Source organism: Corvus cornix, chromosome 21, assembly GCF_000738735.6.
Source record: "Corvus cornix cornix isolate S_Up_H32 chromosome 21, ASM73873v5, whole genome shotgun sequence".
Classification (NCBI taxonomy): domain Eukaryota; kingdom Metazoa; phylum Chordata; class Aves; order Passeriformes; family Corvidae; genus Corvus; species Corvus cornix.
In genome coordinates this window covers 6,376,008-6,402,235 of record NC_046350.1, presented here as the reverse complement: position 1 = coordinate 6,402,235, position 26,228 = coordinate 6,376,008, and the positions used below count along the sequence as shown (strand labels likewise).

General features: G+C 41.4%; 1 protein-coding gene across 21 annotated transcripts in view; it reads right to left on the bottom strand.

Annotated features, from left to right (window-relative positions):
• Positions 1 to 26,228, bottom strand: part of KIF1B (kinesin family member 1B) — an 82,500-nt gene that overhangs the window by 9,214 nt on the left and 47,058 nt on the right. For 7 of the 21 annotated variants that reach the window (XM_039563780.1, XM_039563784.1, XM_039563783.1 and 4 more), the window contains 22 exons: positions 23,812 to 23,905; positions 22,899 to 23,047; positions 22,483 to 22,661; positions 21,349 to 21,486; positions 20,382 to 20,630; positions 15,258 to 15,376; positions 13,496 to 13,581; positions 13,217 to 13,346; positions 12,728 to 12,887; positions 12,039 to 12,129; positions 11,371 to 11,489; positions 10,792 to 10,847; positions 10,059 to 10,259; positions 8,065 to 8,173; positions 7,370 to 7,436; positions 6,579 to 6,663; positions 6,211 to 6,316; positions 4,999 to 5,025; positions 2,122 to 2,236; positions 1,451 to 1,584; positions 891 to 952; positions 49 to 194 (listed from right to left, as the gene is read on the bottom strand). In XM_039563780.1, the coding sequence (XP_039419714.1) occupies positions 49 to 194; positions 891 to 952; positions 1,451 to 1,584; positions 2,122 to 2,236; positions 4,999 to 5,025; positions 6,211 to 6,316; positions 6,579 to 6,663; positions 7,370 to 7,436; positions 8,065 to 8,173; positions 10,059 to 10,259; positions 10,792 to 10,847; positions 11,371 to 11,489; positions 12,039 to 12,129; positions 12,728 to 12,887; positions 13,217 to 13,346; positions 13,496 to 13,581; positions 15,258 to 15,376; positions 20,382 to 20,630; positions 21,349 to 21,486; positions 22,483 to 22,661; positions 22,899 to 23,047; positions 23,812 to 23,905 (2,622 nt within the window). The remainder of the gene's footprint in view (positions 1 to 48; positions 195 to 890; positions 953 to 1,450; positions 1,585 to 2,121; positions 2,237 to 4,998; positions 5,026 to 6,210; positions 6,317 to 6,578; positions 6,664 to 7,369; positions 7,437 to 8,064; positions 8,174 to 10,058; positions 10,260 to 10,791; positions 10,848 to 11,370; positions 11,490 to 12,038; positions 12,130 to 12,727; positions 12,888 to 13,216; positions 13,347 to 13,495; positions 13,582 to 15,257; positions 15,377 to 20,381; positions 20,631 to 21,348; positions 21,487 to 22,482; positions 22,662 to 22,898; positions 23,048 to 23,811; positions 23,906 to 26,228) is intronic. The other 14 variants (XM_039563789.1, XM_039563791.1, XM_039563794.1 and 11 more) reach the window with 6 other exon arrangements.

Below are 26,228 nucleotides of genomic sequence, written 5' to 3'. Positions count from 1 at the left end.
CTCTCTGGGAGAATTTATTTAAACCTTGACTTTGATCTCTTTACTCACCTCATGCAGCAGCTCCAGTTTCTCCAGTTCCCACTGATGCTCTAGAATGAGGCTGTCACCCCTGGGCCTCCAACCTGCCAGGTTCTCTTCTCCCCTCACATATGCCACAGAAGTATCCAGGACTTTCCTCCTCCTCCTCTGCATTCCTGAGCAGTAAAAAACAACACGAGATGTGTTAAAACCATAACCAGAGGGGTGTCACTAAGAAACAATCAGCAATTTGCAAAGAACCAGCACTTCTGCTGTTTGGCTGGAAATAACACAACACAAGGATTTCATTAACTGCAAATACACAACCAAAGATACTTGATTTAGTCCAGATTTCTTACTTCATTCAGATATTTTCTATTGAGCAAGATATAATCCAACTCCTGTTCAGTCTAATTCAACACAAGAACTTCAGTTTTTACATCTTAGAAGAAAAATACACAGATACACCATGAACTACATTCTTTCCAAGTGGTGAAGCTTGCATCAGAAATCAGCAACATCTTCAAAACACAAGAAAAAGCTCTACTGCTGCAAAACCCAGTCTCAACTGTTAGTTATGAGCCACAGATGATGCCCCTAAGTCTAAGACTCAGGTACATGTGCTCAGTGTCCTGAGTTACCCATGTCAGAAAACGTTGAGTTTCCCATGAATTCTTGTTCACCAATGGTAAACACAGACCTGAGTCTAAAGTAAAAGCCTGAGTAAGTGTTTTATGGAATAGCAACATTCCATTGTTCCTATGAAACACAGGAACTGCTTCTGATCAGGACAGAGATGTTTACTCCATTCTGCCTGAGAAATTTTCTGCAGTATTTCATATTTATCAGTGGAACACCCAGTCACTGCTTACCTGGACTTCCTGTGTCTGCCACTTTGCACAAACTCAGTTCATAGATCCCAGTTACTCGATTGCTGTTCACAGGAAAGCAGAAGAAACAAAAACACACTATTTATTATCTTCAGAAATAAAGTGCTTCAGCTTTAGCTCAGTGCTTCCTAAAGTAGAATTTTAAGTATAGTCTTTAGTTAAAACTAGATCTCAATTCTACTCTTGCACAGAACAGCCAGGACAGACTGCAAGATCCCCAAAAATGGCATTTCCCCATGTTCCCCCCCACCCTGCCCTGGACTTGGAGAGCTGGTGCTGCAGTAAATTCCAGCTCAGGATCAAGGGCATCTATGTGCAAGCTTGAAAAAAGGATCCCTCTTCCCAACTGTCAGTTTGGAAAAGAAGTCAGTAAAGAGAGAAACCATCAGAGTTTCACTGAAATAAATCAAGAAAGAACATTCAAAACCAGACTGAGTAGGTAGAGTTCCAAGGAAAAAATATAGAAAACTAAACTACATCCTCGTAGAGAAAACACAAATACTGACCAAAAACATCAACACCAAAATTCTAACTGAGCTTACGAGTCTGGAGATTTGGAGTAGCCGCTGCCGAAGAGGTTGCGCAGGGACCGTGGTGGGGAGATCTTGGCATCTCGGGAGTAAAACACCATACAAACATCCTTTGTGATAACAGCAGGCTGGATGCAGTGGTCAAGCTAAGAGGAACAGCAGCAATGAATGAATGAACGGCTGCAGCCAACTGTGCCAAGTTACACTCCTGCCCTTAGTGGGACAGCTTCTGAAATTTGTTCCTGTTTGGTTCTTTGGTGAAGGGTTTTCATATGTATATCTGTGAAAGAGAGCTGTCAAATTTCTTGATGCATCTGATGAGTGAAATAATTTTACTACACAAAACAACAGTGTCTTGCACACAAAGCCAAGAGCTAAGCCACTGTTTGTAACACCAGTACTTACACAGCAATGTTCACTGATTTCAGTGGATTTTCAGATACAAAGATAGATAAAGCAAGGCTCAGAAAGATAAGATCACCAGTTTCTCTTGTGCTGCAAGGCAATAATACCTTGACATCAAGAGGTTAAGTGTGAGTACATTTTTTCCACCCTGTTCTCAGAAAATGAATAAATACTTTTAGTGGCTTCAGGATTCAAATAATTTTGAATCTATTTCTCTTGGGTACACTCTGTCCTGCCTCCAATAGTTTAGAGCCAGAAGGAAAGCACTGGTGTCTCACCTCCAGGTAAGCAGAAAGGGTCATGTAGATCTTCTCTCCATATGGTGTCACTCGATTGAGGAGGAGGGAGTTGTGCAAGGAACTATCCCAAACTGCCTCAAACCGGTAGAAAGTTCTGGAAAAAAGTACAGTAAAAGCTCAATAGTAAGAGTTCCTCTGCAGCCTTCTCATCACTCAGTGTTTAAAGCATCTCTTCCCTGACATCATCCTCCAGTGACGTGGATAACAAATACCTGAAGCAAAAACCTTCTCTTTATTTCCAAGATCACTTACTTCTACCTCAAACAGTGTGGCATAAGAGACCATTGCCTGTTATGAAAAAGACTCATCTAAAAGAGAAAAGAGGGAATGCAGAAAACAAAAGCTGTCATTAGCACTACAGGGAAGTCAGCACTAAACAACTGTTTCTAAACAGAGAAAATTAATTTCTATCGCTTCAGGTGCAGTTCAGCCCAGCTAGACCTTAAAAGTACATGGGAAGATTCTTTTTTATAAGCAACACTCATTCTACACCGTATTTTAGGACTAACATATAGCAACAGAAGAGATCCCTCTAAGTACTAGTCCTATAAAACCAGCAGCTTCTGACAGCTAATCAGGACGATTCTTAGGTAGGGTTAAGTCCTATATTCAAGTATAAATATTTCTTTCTCTGTCCTATTTGCTTCAAGTGAAAACTTGGAGATCTAACAGAAACTTCTGTAAGACATTTCTTCAGTCTGGTACAAGGAAAGAGAGGAGCTAAAAGCTTCCACAGGTCTACCCCAGCAATCCAGAAGGTTCAACCAGAAAGTGAGAGACAGCATCACACACAGCACAGCTAAATCACCACATCTAAAGGCATCATTACACTCTCCCCTCTCTAGCAGGGGCTTGGGGAAACGAGCTTTCTCCTTTCTCACAGGCAGCGACTGATTGCAGGAAGGTCCCTTTGGAAAGAAGACCTATGCCCCTATTCAGGAACTCAGCACACCTTTCCACACTGGTAACAGAAACAGAAGGTATTAATTCTTCATCACCTCTATATAATTTCCCTCCCAAATCCCCTTGCTACTTTTTATCCCATTTTGAGTCCAAATGATGTGGTACTAAAAGCAAGAAAGTGCTTCATGTATATTATTTTTTTAAAATAAGTTACATCTCTGAAGAATTTCTGTACTAATTCCCAACTCAGAAAAATAGAAGATGAAACTAAAGACAAAGGATAAACAGCAGGGTGGGGGTAGAAGAAATAACAAAATACAAAGCAAAGCAAAAAGAAACATGAAACAGCCTAAGAGCAGAAATGTCAGAAACAAAGAGTTCAATCTCAAATAGAGCTCCCAAGAATCCCCTTTTTCTGATATCAATTACACAATTCCAAGCTAATACATAAAGGCACCATGACCAGCAGTCAAGTGAGAACACTGCTAGATACTGTTTGCATCTGAAGAACCATATTTAGGAAACTACTTCTAAATAAGTTGTTTCTATTAAAAATACAGAGAAACATAATCTAAAGGCCAAGTAATTGGTAGCTTTAAAAACACTGTGAAGCACTGTAAAGTACTAATCCTCCCTTGAGTTAGATTAGGCAAAGAGCACAGTTGTCCTCTAAGCCTTTACACATCTGCATTGAGTCCTTACATTTTAAACTTTCATCATGATTTAGTTACAGCAGCAAGCAATTTTTTGCTTGCAAAACTTTTAGCAAATTCCAGATCTACTCTCAGGGTGGAAGAGAAAGTAAAACCTGTCTGTTCACAGATGAGAAAACCACTGTATGTAGCCTTGGCATCAGCTCTGAACCATTTGCCAAACAAGATTTCTCCTCATGGAGAGAGAACACAAGTGTAAATGTTCCTCAGTGCAGAAATACTACCACCCTCTTCAGTAAAATCATGTTTGGACAAACACCAAGATGAAGTGAAGCACAGCTTTGAGGCAGTTATTTTAGTGGATCTTTTCTAGCCAGGAAGGTAAATATACACAGCTTTGCCTGTCCAAACCAGAACTTGCTACAGTAGTTAATAGAGGGAGACAAAAACCAGAAGTGTGCGAACTCCTTTCAGCACAGCCAACAGCACATGGAGGAAAAGGGAGCTTGGAACACACAAAGCATGGAACACAGGAGAGACAGGTTAAATGCGTAGTTAAAACTGATTCTTAAGTGGATCTTAGCATTAGTGAAAGGTGGTGAACTGGGAGCACTGAAGACTCTGTCTTCTCTTTTCCAGAGGCAGAGCACAGAAAACAGAGTGCAAAGTGCCCCAGACTGTGCAGCCAATGTGCCTGGCTGTGATCCCACTGGGAAGGTGAAACAGGAATCCAGCCTGAGCAGCTACTGCACATCTGGCTCCTCTGCCAGCTGGTAAACCAAGGAGTGCAACCATATGGTTAAATTTCAGACGCAAATCCAGCCCCAGAACAGTGGCTGAATAGCAGTCACATGGCAGCCACTGCTATTTGATCAGCGCAATTCAAGTAACCTCATCATTCAGACCCTTGGCTTGGTACTTCAAACAAGCAGCATTACAGAGTCAGAGACAGTGAGAAATTCCAAATTTAGTTCTTTGATACAGAACAAGGGAAGAAAATAGCAAGGACTACAAAAAGGGTCTATATTTGATGGCACATTAAGAGAATCAGAAAGACTGCACAAAGGAAATTCTCCTACTCTCACATGTGAAGGAAAGTTCACCTTCACAAGTCCCCCACTGAACTGTACCTGAATAACCCTCTGACACAAAGGAAGAGGAGGACTACTTCTGGAAGAGCTAAGAGATGTGCTAACAGAATTCAGTAAAAGCTAAGAGGGAAGTGGCAGCAATACAAATGGGACATAAAGCATTCTATTTTCAAGAATCTTTATGTACAAAGGAAGCAAACAAAAAATACCTAGGCATATCCTTATCAAGAAAGAGCCTGTAAAAACATAGAAAGAGCTTCAGTTAGTGCAGCCAAAAGCAGAACAGAAAAGCAACAGCTGAGAGGAACAGAACAAGTGGACTTAAAAAACAAAACAAAGTGAAAAACCCCACAGAAAGCAGCAAACAAGTCTGCAGACAACAAGCAAACATAAGACATATCCTTTACCAGGGCCTCAATCGCATTCCACCACGCACTCATCCCACAACTTAAACCTTGGCATTTTGGGACGAGATGGCCAACAGCTTCATCACACTCATCCTTCACCCAAGCTGCCCACCTTATAGGAAACTACAGAGATATAGAGGAATTTATTGGAACAGAACAGAAAGCACAGAGCTTTCCAACTGCAAATCCAGTAGTATCAGACAGGAAACCAGCAGTCTCCCTATTTTCCAGTTGTATTTATCCATTAATTCAAACACACTGAAATACACACTTCTCAGCGGAAGATAATAACTGCCAATCCCTCTGTCCCTGCCTGCCTTTACAGACACCAGGTGGCAGAGAGGCATCCCATGGGCAGGAGCAGCACCTCAAATCTACCTTTAATGCCACAGGTGTTTCAAAGTCCAGGCCTCTAACAGAGAAGGAAGAATTCCAGTGCTTGAAAGGATCCCACCTCCAGCATTCAGCAGGTGCAGCAGAGATGGACTCAAACCTTCCTCCCCTCTGGAAACAGCCGTTCAGAGCCCCATTCCAGGGATACTCCTGCTTTGCACCAGCTGAACAGAGCCAGAGAGCAGTTAAGTGACTGCTGTCAGAGCAGGGAGAGGCTGTGCCCAGTGCCCTCCTCTGCCTCTGCCTCGTTGCACTTGGTTGCAGACACTGAAGCAGAACCATGTGGAGTCTGAGCTTTATAGCAATGAGGGACATACAGAGCCACAACCCCCTCAGCCAGGGGCCCTGCTCCTGCCAGACTGCAGGGACATGGAGCTGGACTCAACTTGTCATACATCTGCATAAATCCACAAATTATGAAGTTGAATTTACAAAGTGTGGCTCCAGCTTAAATTGTCACATGCTCGCTTCAGGAATAATATGCACACATCTATAAATATATCTCCCAAAATTGTCCTTGTACTTCAGTGCTGTATTCTAGCACCAAACCTTGATGTCAGTTTAAAAGTGTGGTCAAACAAATTTCAGATTCCTGCTGGAGTGCTCACTTCCTTCACTTACCTGTTGGAGCTGTGAGAGGACTTCAGGTATTTTGCAGAGATAATATTCAAAGACAGAATGGCATCCACAGCAGCTTCATCTACCTCTGCTTTATTTCTTATACGCCCTGAAAAGGGGAGGAGGAGGAATCAATTAAAATTCAAACTGCAACACAAAAGGAATTTGTTTTCCCAAATATCATTTCAGACAACGTGATTAACAAGCAGCTCTAAGCGGAAGTTGCAAAACTTAAGTTTTTCCTCTGGATCTTTTTCAAAATCCTCCTCTCACAGGCAATGCTCATAAAAATGACAGAATCTGATACAAAGAGAAATTACCAGCAATAGTTTTTCTTCCTTACAGAGCAAGATGCAAAACCATTTACTCACCAACCACCAGCTCTCGCACATCTTTCCAGTGCAGCTCACTGCCCTTCTCATGGATAATGGTGACTGTGATTCTCCGCTGGATTCCCTGGTGGAGTTCAGAAACAAAACACTGGTGAAGTATTCACACATGGTCTATTTTGCACTTATACCACAAAAGTGAAGTAAATAATACCATTTAAACAAGCCTGTAACTGGACAAGCACCTCTTTGTTTCAGGGCCCTAAAATTCACTTCCAAGGGATGTTATATTCTCATATGCAAAAGAAATGAAATGCTTTCCCCTCCTCACTCCACAAAGGCAGAGTAGGAAAACTATAACTTTAAACCTATATACCATATTTAACTAGGATCATCTTTATAATCTAGCTGAAGACAAATTATTATTAAGGACTATAAGAGGCATTTAAGATGCACTGAGATATGGCCACTTCATAGATTATGTGTCATAACCACAAGCAGTGAGAGAGAGCAAACGGAAGTTGAGTCTACACAATCTTTCTGTATCCTTAGAGATGCTGAAGAACACTGAAGGCACAAATTCCTGCTTTTTAAAAGGCTTTCATCTTTTGTGAGTGGGATGCCCACTGATAAGCAACAGGAACAGCAATATCCTGGCAGCCAAGCAATCTCCTCGTAGCCCAAAGCTAACAGACCAAGCACAGACTGAGAGATTCTGACCCTAGTGCTGTCACTGCACAGCTGTGTGGGAAAGGAGATGCAAACCCCAGTCAGCAGCATCCCCTCCCTCCCTGCAGAGATAACACCTGCTGTTCCACAGCTTTCATCAGTACCTGGTGAAGCAGAAAGGTCCCCTGGCAGGGCAGGCCCCCGGTGTGATCCACAATAGCAGGGATGTACCTGTGTGAGACAGTGAATCAACAGGCAGGAAAGATGTGCCAGCACAGCAGCTTCTGCTGCCAGCAGGTTCCTCTCCTTGTAGCAGCTGAAGACGTAAGAGTGTGTCCTTCTACCTACTCTCCCAACAGGCTCCTTCTGGCACTACAGGATCAGTGAAACATGGAAGTGTCATACACTGTACTTGCAGTACTAATGGAAAACTCTGTGGAACTCACTTCTCAATATAACCCCTAAAAACCTGTCAGGGGAAAACCTTCTTTGTAGCAGAGATGAACACAAACCAGGGTCTGCTATGTGACTTCTGGAGCATAAAGTCTCCAGTGTCCCAAAGAATCCAAACTCATGGCCTACACAAGGGAAGTTTTCCCGGTGCCTGCTCAGCCTCTGTGCCTGGAATTTCACAGTGGAAAGACCCCTCCAAGTGTGAAAGAATGCCATTCATCACTTTGGTCCTTTCCAATGGGGACAACTATTGCCAGCAGATTTGACACCCCATCACTACAAACCAGCCAGCCCCCACACATGACGACTGCTAAACATCAACCTGGTCTGAACAGAACACAGGGAAAAAAACCCCAAAAATCGCATAAACCGCTGTTCTTGAAACACATATTAATACAGGACTTACTCTCCTGTTGGCTCCAGTTCACTGATCTCAAACCACACAAGGAGGTCGTATTTGCTCACACTGTGGCCCAAACTGGGCTTGCTCACAGTATTCAGCTTTGTAGCTGGCACTTAAAGAAAGAAAAAAAAGAAAGAAGAAAAAAAGAGTGGTTTACAAAGACTGAACAAGTAAAGCTTCCTCAGGGCTCACAGGAACATGCCATTTCAGAGATCCTACATATTCTATGTACGTAGGCAGACCACAGCTTTTACCATGAAAATGATGTTGCTTACAGCAATCATTATTTCTGTAAGAGTTGTTTTTTAAATCTAGGTTACTAGAATTAAAAAAAAAAAAAAAAGAAAGTTAAATAATGAAACAAAAGTGCATCCAAAGAGTCTGGAAAAATACACAGTCCCTCTAGATCCACAGAGAAGAAGTTTCCTCAAATGTGCATCAGTTGCTTTATGGCTTAACAGTTTGTGATTTAGAATTGCTGAGGTCTGTTCATCTGCAGCATTACTCACCCATAAAGTACATTTCACCTTCCCCACAGAAGAGGAAAAGAACTAAAAACTTCGGTCTTCACTTCTTCATTTTACAAACTGCCAGACTCCTGCACCACTTGGTTAAGATACTGTGTATTTAAAAAGGCAGAACAAGACTTATTCCAGAGCCTTAATCCTGCCAAAGTATGTTTCTGGGCTCCTTATCTCTTGGTATTAGTGATTATTACCAGCCAGATCCTCTCTGATTCCTTTCACACAAATGTAGGGATAAACTACGTTAAGAAAAAAAAAAGAGACTGCTTAAATTCTAGAAATAACCTGATACTCCCTCACACATCATACGTTTTCGTTATCATTACATGCCTTCTCTCATCTCTTCACTCATTACATTTTTGTAAATGGGAACATTTTAAAAGCTTAGTTCTGTATACTCTGACTGGGACTTTTGTAACTCTGCAACTGATTTTCCATTTTTTTTCTCCTTCTACATACTAACCCCACTGCTTTTATTAAGCCAAATAATTATTCCCCCTTCACCTCTCAAGCCCCAGTCTTCCTTGCTCAGGTGTTCTTTAGGTTCTCCCACCTTCACACCTCTGTGTATCCTTCAGCTTCCACCATGACTTAATTTCCCATGCACTGGAAGGACATAACAGCCCCCAGTTAAAACGGGTCCTTACAAGTGTGCCTAAATGTTCTCTTTTGAGTTCTGTTTCTTTTCTAGGTAAAATAGCAGCTGCCTCAGAGTGACAGATTTTACAGCAATCAGTTATTCACAGCACAGCTCCATCCTGTGAGGTAGCAAGCTTGAGGCTTTACCTTCCCATACATTACTCAGGGTAGTAACTCTCTTACCCCCAGTCACCTCATGCAGTTGCACATGAACTCACTACAGCCAGAGGAACATCAAACACACAAGTAACTCAAGTTTACTGCTAAGCAGAGAGACTCAAAAGCACCAGAAGAGAAAAACAACAGAAAGACACATTTAACTAAACATGAAAGTTTGGTTCTAGTAGTTTTCACAGACTTGCTCTGGTACAATTAATAACAAGCATGACTTTTTTTTGAGTTAAATAAAACAGAATACAAATGGAAGTGAGGAATAGCACTGTTAGTGGCAGAAAAGGAAGATGAGTGAAAAGGAAACCTGTATAGAACACAGCAGAATGTTTCCTCTGTACCTGCCTGTGTTTTCATATGCATTTCTCCTCCCAGTATCCCAAAACTACGCAGAACACAGAAAAAATCAGAGGTCCTGGAAGTTTCAGGGAACAGATGCAGTGACACACAAAAACCTCTGACTCCCAGCACACTGGAATCTACAGACTGTCCCTGTGGTTCTCTCTAAAAGAGCCCTAAATTTAAGCACAGCATCATCCTTCCATGACCACAAGCATGGCAGCTTCTACTCCTAAGAATACTACATGACGAAGGAAAAAGGAATTTTGAAGCACATTTTGGAACTACTTCTACATCTATCACAGACCAGGTGTGGCTACTAACCATCTCTTTTAGGAGCCCTCTCACTCTGACAACTGGGAACAGGCAGAAAGAGAAAAGGTGGCAGCTGGTCAGCTCCATCCTGGAAAGCAGCCACAGCAGAGGAGGCAAGCACGTTGGCATGCTCGGAGAGCGTGTTCAGCACATGCACGTTTACATAGCCAGACATAAGGTACCTAATCAACTCAATCTTCCTTTCATGGTCTGCAGGGGGAATGGAACACACACAAAAAAAGGATGGTAGAAACATGCAGGTGAGATGGAGAAGATGGAGGAAATTAAAGGTGAAATGGAAAAAAAAAAATCACAAAAGAGTTCAGCATGCATTATTCCAATTAAGCAAAGAAAACCAAGGATCATTGCAACAAGACTAACTCACTAAAAGAGAATGTGAGAGAGCAAAAAGATAAAGCAATTAATGAATAAGCAAATTTCCAGTCAAGTGCTCAGTAAGTACAGGAAGAGCCATAGCCAGATCTCATGGAGTATGGTCAACACCTCAGGAATGGCATTCTACCCTCTAATGAACCAAGCAGCACTTCCTGCAGAGGAGGTTGAGAAGAAATAAAAATAAAGCACATAAAGAGGGCAGAGAGCCAGCAAAGACAGATTCAGTGCCCCTTGTACCACCCACTCCATTTACATTTCTTGGTGTCCTGGATACCTCAGGAATATGCTACAACCTCCATTTTTAGTAGCAGACCTGTGATGTACAGAGTTAGAGAGCTGTTCTCACCTGGCTTTGACAGTGGCATAGGGGGAGGAAAGAATCTTCGAGAAGGCTGTGGAGGGCTACAGAGAAATGAAGAGTTATCAGTACAGAGGCAGTTAAACATAAGAAATATACACAAGTGCACACACGTGCACCTTTGTATACACACCTATTTTTGTCTCTAAAAGTATCTTCACAATTCTATGAAGACAGGTAAATATCACCTGTCAGGAAAACAAGGGGGCTCAGCACACTTCTCAGACTAACCTACGCTCTTTTGCTATTCTAACTTAACCAATCCTAGGAGCACTGTTGAGGTTTTCCCAGAGCTCACAGATCACTGCTGGAGTTTCCAGTATTCCCAGTGCAGTGCTCCAATCACCAAGGTGTTTGCAGGGTGGACTGGCAGAACAGCCTCCCATGTTTGAGACAGCAGAACAATTCCATCAGTCACTACACTGGGTAAACACGCCTCGGCCAGCACTTTTACCTCCATCAGGAATTCTGCCTGTGAGGGTGGGGTGTACAAGTTCAGGAGTACAAAAAACTGCATAACCTGAGCATGATCCCCAAGTGCCTTTATGCCAGGCTAGTGACCAATACCTGTTGAGATCCTGTCCTTGCAGGTGGAGAGGATGCTGCTGATAATGTCCAAAGACTTCAAAGACAATAGGCTTTGTTTTGATGTACTCCACAAATGATTCTGTCACTTCCACAGCAATCTATTTCAAAAGTGAGGAAAGAAAATGAGACATTCAAAAAAGGAAATCTCTTTTAGGAGTCTGTATTTTTCATATCACTTAGTGTCAGTCACAATAAAAGCAACTGCATTCCCTTTTGGTTTAGGCATTAGTTCTACTCTCTGATAAAAGAGAAAATTAAAGCCTCAGTATCAGGCATTTCAATTAGAAGAAGAGGAGGCTGCATGTAACCAAAGGATTACACAGTTCATAAAAATAGATATATCCAGTTCATCTGAGATCATGAGCACCGCTATTCACACATATATTTTATTTCCTGAATTCTAGACTGTTTTCATTGAACATCCTGGAAAGGAAACACAGAATTCAATGGCAGGAAGTAGAGGTGAAAGAGAAGAGTTAAATTTGCCACAAAGAATCATTCTGTGTTTTGCTTTGTGGTGGGGATTGCATCGTTCACCTGATCACTCCTATTACTGTCTATTCTTAAGAATTCCCCTGGCCTTGAAGGACACACACAACTCCCAGTGCTGATACAGGCAGTTACTGCTCATGGAAAGCTTTACTTACATTCTGAACATGGTAAAACCCAAGGGGAGTCCCTCGGCCATTGTTTTTGAGAGGTTCTGTTGAGAAAGCTTCATCATGTCGATGTAAAAAGCTTAAAAAAAAAAACAGAAATCAGCCACCACAGGATGGTTTAATGAAGACTGCTGTGCTCTGAATCCAACCCTCAAAAGAAATCCTAAAGCCCTAAAAGAAGTGTATTCTGCTGGAACTTTAGAAGCAGTTGAGTGACATCCTAAAGCCAGGAATACCATAGTCTTGTGGGACCGTAATTCCTGTACTTGTTTGATGTCTTTATTATTCCTTTTTATTCTCTTCCTTAAGGACCCAAGCCTAAGACCACCTTCACTTGAGAAGTACTGATTTCCTCAAGGGTCATGCAGCTTTCATTCTAACAGGCATATGTACAATCTAGTATTGAATTTTTCACATTTAAAGCTTAAAACCTTAAGATATCTATAAACTAGTAACTTATGAGTCCACTTTGATTCCTAATTCCTTTCTGCAAAACTTTGTTCCTTAACACCTGCTTAAGGGAAAGTGCGCACCAGGAACTCCAGTAAGTGATAAGGTGTTTTTCTCTGCTGTACAACACCTCCACCCATTCAAAAAGTTCTCAGAGTTCCACTGCCCACTATTCTTTGCTCTATCAAACCATTAATTACCTAATGCAAGTAAAAACAAATTCTTACTTGAACTGGCAGAAAATATCTGCATATTCGGGCAGAATGCCACTGGCCTGGAGCACTGTCACCCGGAAGGTAAACACACTGCCCAGCTTCAGGTGATCACCAATTTCCTCAGTGAATCCTTCCATAGTCATCTTTCCATCCAAAGTGGCTGACTTCAAGTCTTAGAGAGAAAAAATACATCCCACATGAAATCATTTTTTCCTTTTTTTTTCCTCCTCTCTTTTAAAATATTTCTTCAGGAGACAGTTTAGTCCCATCACACTTTTTTTTTCCCTTTTAAACCCAAAAGATCCAAATACCTGGGAACAGTTTTTCAGCACAGTTCTTCAAATGATTAAGTCCACGATCTCTCATATTCAACCCATTGCTAACACCTCTCCCCTAACTATCACATTCTTGAAGGACACGCAGAACTCCTTTCTATAACTGACTGAAAGTGCCCCAAATTTCCCAGAATTTCTCCAAAACTACCACGTATTTCTTGCTTACCCAGCTCATTCATTCTGTTGATCTCCTCTGGAGGAGTGGTAACCTCTGAATTCTGTCCTTGCCCTTCCACAATTCTTAATTCCTCCAGTGACAGTCCAGACCGAGTCATCGCAACTGAAGAAAAATCACTCTGAAAAATTAAATGAAGTGGCTTGTAATAGACTCCTGCACTTTCTGGGTTTGCCGTCCCCTTCTTTCCCTACAACACGTGTTGTTCTTTATGTAGAAGCACAAGCTGCTACACTCAAAGATACCTAACTCAATTTTAGGAATTCTTACCTTATCAAAATACTCATTGTCAAATGAAATTTTAGCTGTTCCAGACTGTCGAATACCAGATCCATAATCTGGGGCTTCTTCATCAGCTAAAAAAAAACAGGGAAAAAAGAAGAGAGATAAATAAATGATGGGGAGGAGAAGGGAGGCCCCGCAGAGTTATCCAAATGGAAATTTTCATTATAATGGAAACCAAAATGGAAAGCAGAAGAGTCATCCAGTTACAAGTTGGAGTAAGTGCTGGGAAAGATCATGTCAGAAACCTAACCATCAGGAACTCAAGTGGGGGAAAACAAGTCAAGCTGTGAAGTTTCATTCTGAATATACTTAACCGTAGAGAATTTTGAATGCAAACCAACTTTAGGACTAATTTTCATTATTTATTTACTTCTGATGATTATATCGAGGTAAACTAACACCTAAAATTCTGTAGCCATGAACTCAGCAGTAACACTAACAAAGCTCCACCAGGACATGCTGGAAGTCTGAAAGGTGGATCTGTCCATACAATCTACTCATTTCACCTCCTCCTCTTCACAGAGAGCAACAACAACAGGGCCTGGTTAAATGCCAGGGGTTTTTTTCACAGTAAGTGCATGCTCACAGGAGAAATCCCAAGATTCAGAATGTGCTCCAAAGCTTTGCTTAGGGATCAAATAATGCCATGGCCCTTTTTCAAGAGATGTCCCCCATTCAATTTCTATTAGCCATGGTGTATTCTGTTCATTTGGATGGATAAAAAAAGTATTTATTTGGAAATATTCAGTCAATGCTAAGGAGACCAAACCAAACTAGACTTTTGTAAACATTAAACCAGATTTTAATTCACTTGCTTTAATGCCTGCCAGAGTGAGTCTTACACATCTTCAGAGTCTGAGTTTCATTATATGTTCCCATGGAGAGTGAAGCTTCCAGGGTTACCCTACCTAAACAAGCAAGAACTGCTGGCAGCTGGCCACTGCTGGAAAGTGCAAATTATGGGAAGGATCCGTGCTCCCAACCAGCACGGATAAGGCATGGCACTACCAACAGCCCACCTCACACTGAGCAAGTCTAAAACATCAGCGACTGAGCAGTGAACTGCAGCTAACTCTGGCACACACACAATGCCAGTTCAGCACTGGATGAGGCCATTACCACCCCATATATCTACTCTTCTGAAAAGAATTCCTGGTGATTAAACACTGTGTTAAAGCAGCTTCTAAGTCTCCACATTTTTAGTGAGGCAATGAAGGGGGAAACTGCTGCTGATTTCTGTTTATACCATGCTGCAAACCATCAGTGCAGGAACTTCTTCACATGCTCTTGACAGACCACTGAGGAGCACATTTCTAAGCATTATATAAAGGGATAGTTTGAGCACAGCTAAAACTTGCTACATTTAACTTTGATGCAGGTCACCACGATTATCCAACCATGTACCCTTCTCCATTATTTATACTGGGTGCCGGAAAGAAAAAGCTTTGCTTTAGTTCTAGTTCTCAGACTTACTGACAGTAGTTAAAACTGCCACTGTCCTAAAAAGCAGTGTTGCATTAGTTGTCAGGTATAAACTTCAGTGGTCAACATCATCATAATTTTAAAATCTTTTGATCAGTAGCATTATTTCAAGACTTATTCATGCTCAGCCCATATGGTGAAATAATGAATGACATCATTTCAATAGCAACAGAGAGCAAGTGTTCTTTGCAACATGAAAGTTATTCAGGTTTGAGTATCAGGAGAATGGCTTGATTGGTAAGCCTGGTTTCTGAAGGTCTCTCACCTGCTATGGCCTGCACAGCCACGCGCAGGAAGCCCCGCACTTCTCCCTTCTCGCTGACAACAGCCACCCTGTGGATCAAGGGCACTGGGTACAGCAGGTTGCTCAGGTACACGAATGCTCTGGTGACAGGGAGGAGAGAAACACAGCCAGCATTAGGAATCGTGTGCCAAACCCAACCGCAGTGTCTGCTCGGCTCCTGGGACAGTCAGATCTCAGACACTCCATCTCTTAGACCTGCAAGAGGTCCTGGATCCATCCTGCCCACACAGGGCTCTGGGCAAGCCAAGTGCAGCCACCAAATGCTCTCAGTCAGAGCTTACTGGGACCCAGGGCTTACATGAATGAGTCACAGACACAGGAAGGACACCGTTTAAGAGGATGGCTGTATGGAAGGGAACTGGAGATGCACTACAGTTGTGAATGGAGCTGTTAGCAATCTGGTAGAATCTATTAGGGAACTACTGATTATAAACAATGAGGTAGTTGGAAGGGAAAAATTAAAAAGGAATTGAGCTACTGTGCTCACACAGCCTCAAATTTTTACTGAATATATAAAACCACTCTTAAAAACAGATTGACTGAATGTTTTCTCTCTTCTATATTCCTTTGATAACACTGTGTGCAGAATAATCAAGAAGCCCACAATAAACCAAAAGTCATCACTTAGGTTTCTTGGAAGATTCACTGAATATACAGATAGTGGAAGACTGACAGTCTCCACAGGTAAATCTCTTTAGGAGCATTTTATTTATTTCTTCGAAAAAACAAAACAAATAAGACATGACATCACTACTCTAGAGCAACCACTTAGAAATTACAGTTTACAAAAGGAAAAGCAGCATTTAGGCCCCGCACGGGATGATCCTGCCACACACTAACTTTTAAAGTTATATACAAGCAGGGTCTGTTTTGGAGCAGTAAGGTAACCAATTTAATTGTATAGATTTTAATTAAAAGTCAGAGTAAAGTTATTAAGTTATTTTATGTTTCTGCAGTGAATTGCAGTAGTTTTTAAAGCATCACACTTCAGTGGAATTAGCTTGAGCAAAACTTTAAATGTTGAAAAGCTCAAGAAGTCAGCTAAAGAACAGCTCTCAGCAAGGGGAAAATATGGAAGGTTTTATTTATTGAGTGAGCTGTTTCAGAAGAGTACTGAGATGCACAGAACTTTAACCAATAGTTTTACCAGTCATTAACTTTAAAGTTTCTAATGATTTAATTTTAATAAATTTATGCACATTAAATTATACTAAACAATAGTAATTTGTTTAACTAATTTCCTCCTTACAGTTCTTTTTATTAGTCTTTAGTACTATGTACAATTAATTCCTGTAATTTATCACTGTTATTGTTTAACATCCCTAGGGCAAGTCCTGCATGACAAAAGGGAAGTGTTGCTCCTTGGGTTCACATGCCCATTCTAAGGATGAATGAATTCTTTTGAAATGACAAGGAAGTCAAACATGTGTCAGTCATGAACCAAAGACACAAAAATAATGCTAGTAAAATAAAAGTTGTGACACAATGCAATGGAGAAGAGGATGATTAATATGGCTATAAAAAAGGAAAACAAAAAAATAAAGAAAATCATACAACAACAACAAAAAAACCAACTGCAACATAACACTTCACTAAGATTAGGATTTAATTCCTTTTCAGTCTGCTTCAAAGTGAGGTAAGCACTGATAAAGCAGGGGAAGGGAGAAGAGACTAAATTTAAAGTAACAAAATTAGAAGTTTAATTTATTTTTTCCCTCTAACATTTTCATTTTTGGCTTTGAAGTTTCAGGTGATGCTCATCTGAGAAAACAGCATCCAACCATACAAGAAAACAGTCCCTGAAACTGGAATTGTTCACTTGGACTGGATCAGGGATGGAGTTCAGGAAGGTACATGGTTCTGTGCTCAGCACGGAAAACACACCCAGTTTGAAAAGCACATTTCAAGCCAGGGAGAACGGACATTTCCCAACAGAACAGAAGCCAAAGAGCCTTGCTTTGATGTGCACGGTAGGAGTCTCACTAACTGACAGGCATTGCAGAAGCCTTCCCCCTTCAAAGCCAAACTAATGGAGAGTGAAAGCATCACCTGCATGAAAAATAAAAATATATGTTTATTTGCAGGGCAAGAGTTCTGAAGCTGCTGCTCAACATGTGACAGCCAAAGCATCCAGCTGGATTAACCACTACCACTACTACCATCCCAAGGAAAAAAACGTGTTTCTCTTCTTCCTTAATTTGTTTCCATCTAGTCACCTTCTTCACCAGAATCATTTTAACTTAGAGAAAGCAAAGCACATAATGCAAAAAGTTTTGAGCTTCCTGCTTGCTGATGAAAATGCCGCAACTTCTGTAGAGTGGAGAGCAACCGCACATGTGCTGCACCAAAACAGAGCTGGGTTATGCAGCAACACTGCTGCCAGTGCCATTCCATCTGCTTCATCGTGAGACAGTGCCAGGTCAGGAGTGGATGAAATCTTAAGGTTATCCTCCTCCTCTTCCCACATCCGTGAGGACTCCCACTCCCCAAACAGCCCCTAAGTGTCCCCCTGCACTTAGTCCAGCAGACTGAAAGAGGGGAGCTGGATTAGCAGAAAGATTGGTGAGGTAAAATGGCATACTCACAACAAAACTAGAAATTAAATTTAACAAACACAATTTTTTAAAAAACTAAAACAAAACCAACAGAACTCAGAATGATGGCAGATATTTTTAAAGTAAACACATTAGGATTTAAATAAAATAGCCCATAGTCCTCTCCCACCTCCCTTAAAAACAAAGCAAATGCTTGATATGTCACACCATTAAACAGAATCAGCCTTAAAGAAACCCAGCATGCCAGAAGAGATGGCTAAAGGGACCAGCTCTTTTTTCTTTTCTTTAAGAGTTACAAATAAAAGACAGTCATAGCACAGAGAGAGAAAAGAAAATAACTGTGATGGCCAGGGAGTTGGATAACTACATGATCCGTTTCTCCTCCTCCTCTCCTTCATGACCTGCACTTGTTATTGCTGACAACCCCCCCAAAAATACTAAAAATTGTTTTATTTGTCCTTCACATTCTATAGCACATTAACCAGCACACAGTTGGAAGTGATAAGGAATTTTGGTTTTGTTATAAACTGAAAGCTACCTTGTGCTCAAGACAATATCTATGCAGACGGACATACCCCTGGTTCTTGTACTTCACTGTTCAAAAGCAGAATTCTCACACTGGAAGACACAGAGGACTCAAAATAGTTCCTACTCAGTGGTGCTGGACATTCTAACAGCTTCTGCTGACAGAATGGGCACAACAGAAGAACAGGAATAGAAACAATAGAAACGAACAAATGAGAAAAAGTCACTCAGCTCTCTAGCCTCATAATAGGAACTAAGTTTCATTCCTCAACAGTCACAGCTCTGTACATGCAGCTCACACCATTCAGGCCAGTGCCCAAAGTGCTACAGCTTCACATGTCCATTCACAGAGACAGAGCTCAGAATTCTCCACAAAACAGGGAATGGGAAGCAAGCTGTGCGACTGCCAGGAAGCACAAGTGTTTTCATTACACACTGTATCTGCTCAGCTTGTGCTGTGCTTCCTGAGGCGTTTGTGAGTGAGGATGAATAGCTCAGCTCTTTCCCAAGCTCAGGGGGAACGGCGCTCCAGGGGCCCCAGCTGCGGCTGCCAGCGCCAGCACACGGAGCAGCCCTGCGCTCCAAGGAGCTGACAGCCAGCCCAAAGCAGCACAGATGGCTTTCCCAAACTGCCTCCCCACCCGCATCAGATAATCAGATTTGGTAAAACATGTTATCAGGCACTGCACATAAGGGCACAAATTCAGAGGTCACAGAGGACTAATGCAATTTCTTGCAGCTTTAGTAATTTTTTATCAAAAACTGGATCAAGGAAGTTCCAAGTTTCACTACAGACAAAGCCTGAGGTTAGACAAACACACTACACTGAACTCAAAGCTTGAAAAAAACAGCAAACTCAATCCCTCCTTTTCATAAATAATGCAAACAAGTGTCCTGCATTTGATGAAACTGCATAAAGATCCCACCATCCTGACCATGAAGTCTTTCCTGCTTACACTCACAGAGAAGGATACAGCCAAGCTCTGGTCCCTTGTCCTTTGTTCCTCCCTTCTGCTGGCCACAGAGCCTTTTTTTTGTACCATGGCTGTGGCAAGCACCTCCCTGCCTTAACGAGGACGTTGGCTTACAGGGTAAGCAAGGAAGCACAAAAGCATATCTGGGGGAGTGGGAAGCAGCAGAGAGAGGAGCCAAGCCACTAAATAAAAATGGTTTTGTTTCTTGTAATGAGAAACATGTTTTAGCAAGACTATTAATGAAGAAACAGTGCAAAGAACTACATTTCTTTAATGTAACTTGCTGTCCTTAAGGGTCTACACCACAGACTGAGGTCTGATAATGCCCTAATGCTTTCTATTCTGGAAAACTCAATAATACTCTAAAATACATCAAGCAAACTTGTTTCAGAAATTCAAGCACAGTGCCTGGGGAAAGTGCCGATAAAGATAGCCAGGGAATTTCACAGTTGATGACCTTTCACTGTGTAATGCTGGCTACAGAGAGTCAAGCATAATCTGAGAAGCCAAATCACCTCAGAGATTACTCTTTTCCTCATCCGGAAGGAACCATTCTTCTTTCTCCTCATGCCATCTTTTCATATGCAGAAGATGTTAAATTTTCAAAAAAAAAAGATCTCTGGGTTTGGACTGAAGGTCTTTCCACCATAGTCAGATTCTCTTCCACGGAAGAAAATGACACACTACAATTCTATCTTAGTGACCCTGCAACGGCTAAATAGGGAATTCTACAAATAATGTTTAAATACTGTACACAAACCCCCATTCATTCCAAGTTGTGACAGTTATCTAAAGATAGATTTACTCACACTGTCACATCTAAGGGTTATTTTCTCAATTATTACTTAGGTCTTCATGGCCCCAGACACAGGAATTTAAAACAACGTTGAACTACACTCATTCTCTGGCAATGCCAATTTATGGACGGATATTTTGGCTAGACTGACCATCTGTGTAGCACGAGGCAAAGCCATTGCAGTCTGCAGCAAGAGCTGGTCCCTTTTGGCCATTCTCAGAGTAACCTCACCAACCTTCCCACTAAAATGAACCAAGGGGATCGGTCGTAAAACGGGTCGCGCCCATCATTGAAGAGGTCTGATCCCTCCTCAGTTCCAACGTCGGAGCCAGTGTCATCCACAAAGGCCTCATCATCAAAGTCCTCCATCTCATCCTGCTGCTCATCAGCCAGTTCAGTGATGTCGGAGTCGGCCGTGGAGAAAGTGGGGGAGGGCGTGCGATCGGCCAGGCGCTCGTTCACGCAGCCATGGAATATGGGGGAGCTGCACATCAGTGAACGGACACCGATTAACAGGGTCAGCGCACACACGAACCTTCATTTAACACTTCTTTGTTGCCATCAGCACAGAGACCACCTGAACAACGAGCAAAGGCTTCAAACCACCTGGACTGCAATGAAATGTGAGGGAAGGGATTGCCAACAAAGTCAGGGGAAAGTGTGTCCTTGAACGGAGCAGGAACCAAATGAAAGAGGAATAGAAACATGGCTGAGCATAAGGATCTTGAGAGCACATCCATTTAACAGAGCTACAGTTCTTATTTCCAACACAGCAGTTCTGCAAATAAAAATATTGTAAAGGTGTGGCTGACAGCAGGAAATATTAAAGAATCCCATCAGACACTTCCCTAGGATATGACCAAACTATTGAACACAACTATGAACCACACATATGAGAGACTCTGGACGACATTTCCAGTGTTCTTTATATTCTCACAGCTCTGCTCCAGTGACTTTAGATAGAACTTAGCTGGTTATATTATTTTAAAATAAATTTATAACTCACTAAAGGTTCACTCAAAGCAGATTCTACTAGTTGACACCTGAGCTGGTAATATTCTAAAGAGCATTTTCTACTCTTAACTGTATTTAAAATCCCTGAAAGACAAAACACAGCTGACACAGAGGCAACATGGTTTATTCAACCATTCCACGTTCAGCCAGAGCTGCAAATGAAGCAGCAGGGAGGTGCTGTCCCGTACCTTCCCACGAGCTTGAACCAGTGGAAGCGGTCGTAGAAGGGGTCACTGCCTGTCAGGGTGCTCTCGGGCTCCTCCTGGGTGCTGGAGGCCACTTCCCCAGCGCGGTCGTACATCTCACGCATCAGCTCCAGCCTCTGCCTGCGCAGGAGAAAGCAGCAGTAACAATCTTAAGAGAGAGTGAATAAAAAAGGCAGAACACAAAGTGATGCGTTCACCTCCCTGGCTTCACCTGGACCAAATTACACCCAGGAACAGAGGAGGCTGTACCCTAAATTTGGCACTTCACTAATTCCCCAAAATGTTAGAGATTCTGGGAAAAACTTGGTTGGCTAAGCCCTCTGAGCACAAGGCAAGGTCACTGCAGAAGCTTACATAAATCTTAGATTTCAATTCAGCTTCTAAATATTCTTCTTTCACATCTAATTCTGGCAGATTTTTTGCTTCTTTTTTTACATCAGACCATGCTGCTGAGTAATTTCAGCAGTTCTTTGCTCCACTCCAGAAATGTTGGCATTTTGATTCAAAAGTAAACCGATTCCATTACAAACCTTAATTATTCATTTATTTTATTGAAGAAAACAAGTGTTTCACACTGCGAGATCCTTTGTCTGGAAGCTATTAGCAGGAAAAAAGTCCTTCTGTCAGTATTACAAAATGGGGAAAAGAAATGTCATTTACATGTGATGAAAGTAATTCAGATTGCAGTCAGAACTTGTGAGAGAATTTGTGTAGCTTCCATAGAAATAGAATCTCCTTTATTTAAGCTTTTTATTATAAATTATGTCCTATACTGCCAGGTTACATAAAGCAAGTGGCAAGGAAATTATTACAGTGAAAGGACTGAAAAAAGCAGTAATGCAGAGAGATGAGCTATGATGAGTCTTACTAGAGTCAAAAGATATAGTCTAACCTCGAATTACAAAAATTAAATGTGAAGGTGAGATGAGAACCTGGAGAAAAGTGCACTCGTTCAAAGAATCTGGAAAGCTGGTATTTAGAACATCCCACACTGTCTAGAAAGTTTGGGAGGACACAGAGAAAAAACAAACACAGATAAGGAAGAGCAAGGGAAGAAATTTTTCAGTAAAGTTCCTTGGACACAGGGAATTTTATTCTCTAATACTGTTTACATACTTGAGTTTTTCTAAGGACCAGTAATGTGTTGCTCCGTTCTTCAGATCCTGCACTTCCACAGCCACCACTGTGCGGGGGAAAGGCCGGCAGTCCCGGCTCTTCTCCGGCTCCGCGGGCAAAAGCTCCGGAGGCAGTGGGGAGTACAGGGTGTCCGTGAGCAGGACAAACTGGAACTGCACCTGCATGGAAAACAGACATTACTTTGGTCCTGAGAAGCCAGATGTTGGCATGGGATGTTCACTCAGACAGAAGTCTGAATCAAAGACCCACAATCTTCTGAATCCTTTTACAGCCCAAATTAATAAGCAAGAGACATACAACTTTAAAGACTAAAGTAACTGAGAGCATTTGCAGCAGGATTATACAATCAAAACTGATGGGTCAGAAAATTCAAAAGCAGCTCTGCATGTCCCTACCTTTTTCTTTAACTCTACACTGATTGCATTGGCTTCTTTCAGATATACTGCATTTCCCCAGAGCTGGTCCCTCAGTGAAGTGAACTGGTGGAATTTCCACTTCCTGAAAGCCCACTGGGCGAGTTCATATTCATGGCGTGTCCAGGGCACTGGGAAGAGCAAAGAAACAGAGAAATAAAGCAATGTGGCTTCTTCTCAAAACCATCACATGCAGTATCCAATATTCGTGCTGACTGTGCCATCAAGTTCTCAACACATTTTCTGGAAGAACAGAAAACAAAATCCTACATTTACATAATTTGCTGTCAAAAAACTGGACTCAAACTTCCTCAACATTAGCAGTGGAGATTAATGATCATGTAAAGGAGATTTGGAATAGAGGAAACAAATTCTTTTCTACTCCTATTATTTTCAGTTATTTGGCAACTATTAAAGCCAAATGCTGAAAGAGTGGAATGAGAGCAAGTATAATGGGAATAATAAATTATCTACTGTCCAGAAATGGAGTTACACAGACATGTCACAGCACTCTAAGAATTCCTATCAAGGAGGAAAGAGAAACTTCAAAATCAAAACAAGGAAACAAAGGCAACAGTGTTATTTTAAGACATCTGAGCTCTGTTAGTGCCAGGAAGAGAGAGATTCCTTCAAATTCAAGGCCACCAAATTAAAGCTTGGGATAAAACTAATCTAGTTTGTGCATCAGTTGTATTTGGAGACATGTATCTACTGTTCATGTGGAATGTATTCTATAAATGGGTATTTGAAATCTCGATGCTTAGAGGATTACAGATCAAGAACTTACAGTGTTTTGCAGCTTTCCAAAGCGAGTTTTCTATCTGTTACAAGGGATGGTACAGCAGCTGTTCTTTAGGCTTGGCTATATCGAAATTACTTTTAGCTTCAAACTCACCTTCTTCTTCCTCCTCCTCCTCCTCTGTTGTTTCAGCTGCCAAGGACCGTGTCTCTACCTGCTTCTGGAGGGCCTGTAGTTTACTCTCATAGTCCTGTGGGGAGAGAGGAGACACTGTGTAGGAGGACAGACAGGAGCCAGGAGGAAGCTGAGAGAGACCAACAGCTCAGATGGAGTGACAGACACAGATCAAATCCACACAGACACTTCCAGGAGTGCTCACAGGTCACTCACACACCAACATCTGCTTTAGTGCAATCTCCCCTTGAAAACAGAAGACAGAGGCCAATACAATTAAGACAGAAGAGGTGGTTTCCAAAATCACCAGATTTACATGCTCACAGTGTCTTGAGGAGGGAAAGGTTTAGGATGTTCTTTTGGTGGGGTTTTTGCTAAAGACAGGAAGAAGGGGATTTTATTTGGAAGCTGCTTGCTGCTTTCAGAGAGGTAGGAAAGAGGCAGAAATAGAGAAAAATGCAAAAATAATTTTGAAATGGGAGGATTATTCACCTTCATTTTCTCAAACAGAAGGATTAACAGCACCACTGAATTGCCCTTTTATACAAAAAAAAAAATTCATTTCAGATATTAGTGGGGGGAAGCACTTTGTTTTCAATTAGATTTTCCCCTTGGCATGTAAGTACCACTCTCTCACATGTGTATTTAATACATCAGGAGATTAAATACCACCACTGCCCTGGCAAAGAAGTCTGTGCAGTGGCTTCCCCACGAGGAACACTTCAGCAATAGCTTCTGGTACGAGAGCATTTTGTTCCTGTTCAGCCTTATCATGCCTTGAAATAAATGCTACTAAAACCTAATGAGCCTTTTATTATTTGCTGGTAAAACAGATACCAGATTTTTTGCACAGAAAAGTCCAAATGAGAACAGACTCTGTGACAGTGTTCTTGGTCTGAAAGCCTATCCCACTAGTGTATTTTATTTTTTTTAAGATAAACCTTTGGCATATATTATACAAATTAAACTGGTTTCTCAAGATTTTTATACAAGAGTTACAACAACAATTCACTAAGAGTGTTGCTGAGCTCTTAAGGAGAATTCTTGAAGCCTCTCATCTTGTATTCCAACCTTCTCTCTTCCACAGTTCCAAATCCTCCAAACTCCAATGCCCAGTTTGCAACAATACGTTCTTAAGTCCAAGAGCTACAGGATAAAAGCTTCACATTTTCCTCCCATCCCACTCAAGCATCCCACCTAAAGAGCTGCATCACTTGGTTTTGTACACTTAACCACAAGGTGATCGTGTCAAATTCAAATCAGCTTCGGTCAGAAAGGCTTTATACTCTATTCGGAAAGGAAATACGCCTCCAGAACACTCCTTTAGGCTCATAAGTAATATTTTCTGAACATAGCATTAACAAACAGTAGCTGTGTCCTTAGAAAGCTCAGGATTTTCAACACCATGAATTCAAAGCAAACTGAACTCCAAGACAAATGGCCTTCCCATGATGGCTGCATTTTAATTTTCCAATTTCCTCTTGAATATTTTATTTGGCTAAAATGCTCCTTCTTCATTTGTTTCTGCTCCATTCACCGTAAGTTGGCTACTTACTTAACACAGCAAGTAACCTCAGCCCAGCAGCATAAGAACAGCAAACAAAACAAATACATATCCTTTCTTTTGATATTCATTCTGAAATTCTTAAAGCGTCACCAAAATTCTATTCTAGACTTTGTGAGAAGTCTCAGACTTATCCACCCTTCTGAAACGCCCAGCATACTCCTGAAATTTTTTTAACATAAAGGCACTTTCTCTGATTTTTTCCCCCCATTCCATGCAGATAGTGCTACTACACTTGAAACCAAGATAAAACTGGTCAGATGCAAAGTGACACGAATAAGCTTCTCTCACTTGCAAGGAAAGGCAAAATAATTTCTTTGCCTGTAGTCTGAAGTCAATAATGTCATTTCGAGCAGCTAGACTGTAGAAATGGAAAGCTCTTAGAGTAGTGTTTTAATAGAATCTTTTCAGATTCTTTTGCAGAAACTGAAAAGCTACAGAGGGAAGGGCCAAAAATCAGGAGCATTCCACTGCAAAAATTCAACATGAAAAAAACAGGCGCATTAAATTAAATTCACAAAGACCTGCTTCTTGTCTTCCCTATTTTCAGACTTGTGAGCCAAGTATCTTCTGTACACTTAAATACTGAGACACATAAATGCTTAACATAAGCAGACACTGTTTATTAACTCCACACCAACAAATATTATTTTAAAAACAAACTAAAATAATTGAAGTTTGCTTTCCCATAACGAAAAAAATAGCTACTATTTCCCTAAGCAGGACTAAGGTTGTCTCTTGGCACTCGGTACTGGGTAGTATTCTAAAATAATTGGCACTGAGCAAGAGCTGAGGCTGAATTTTGGGTGGCTTCACCCAGAAGCTGCACTGACTG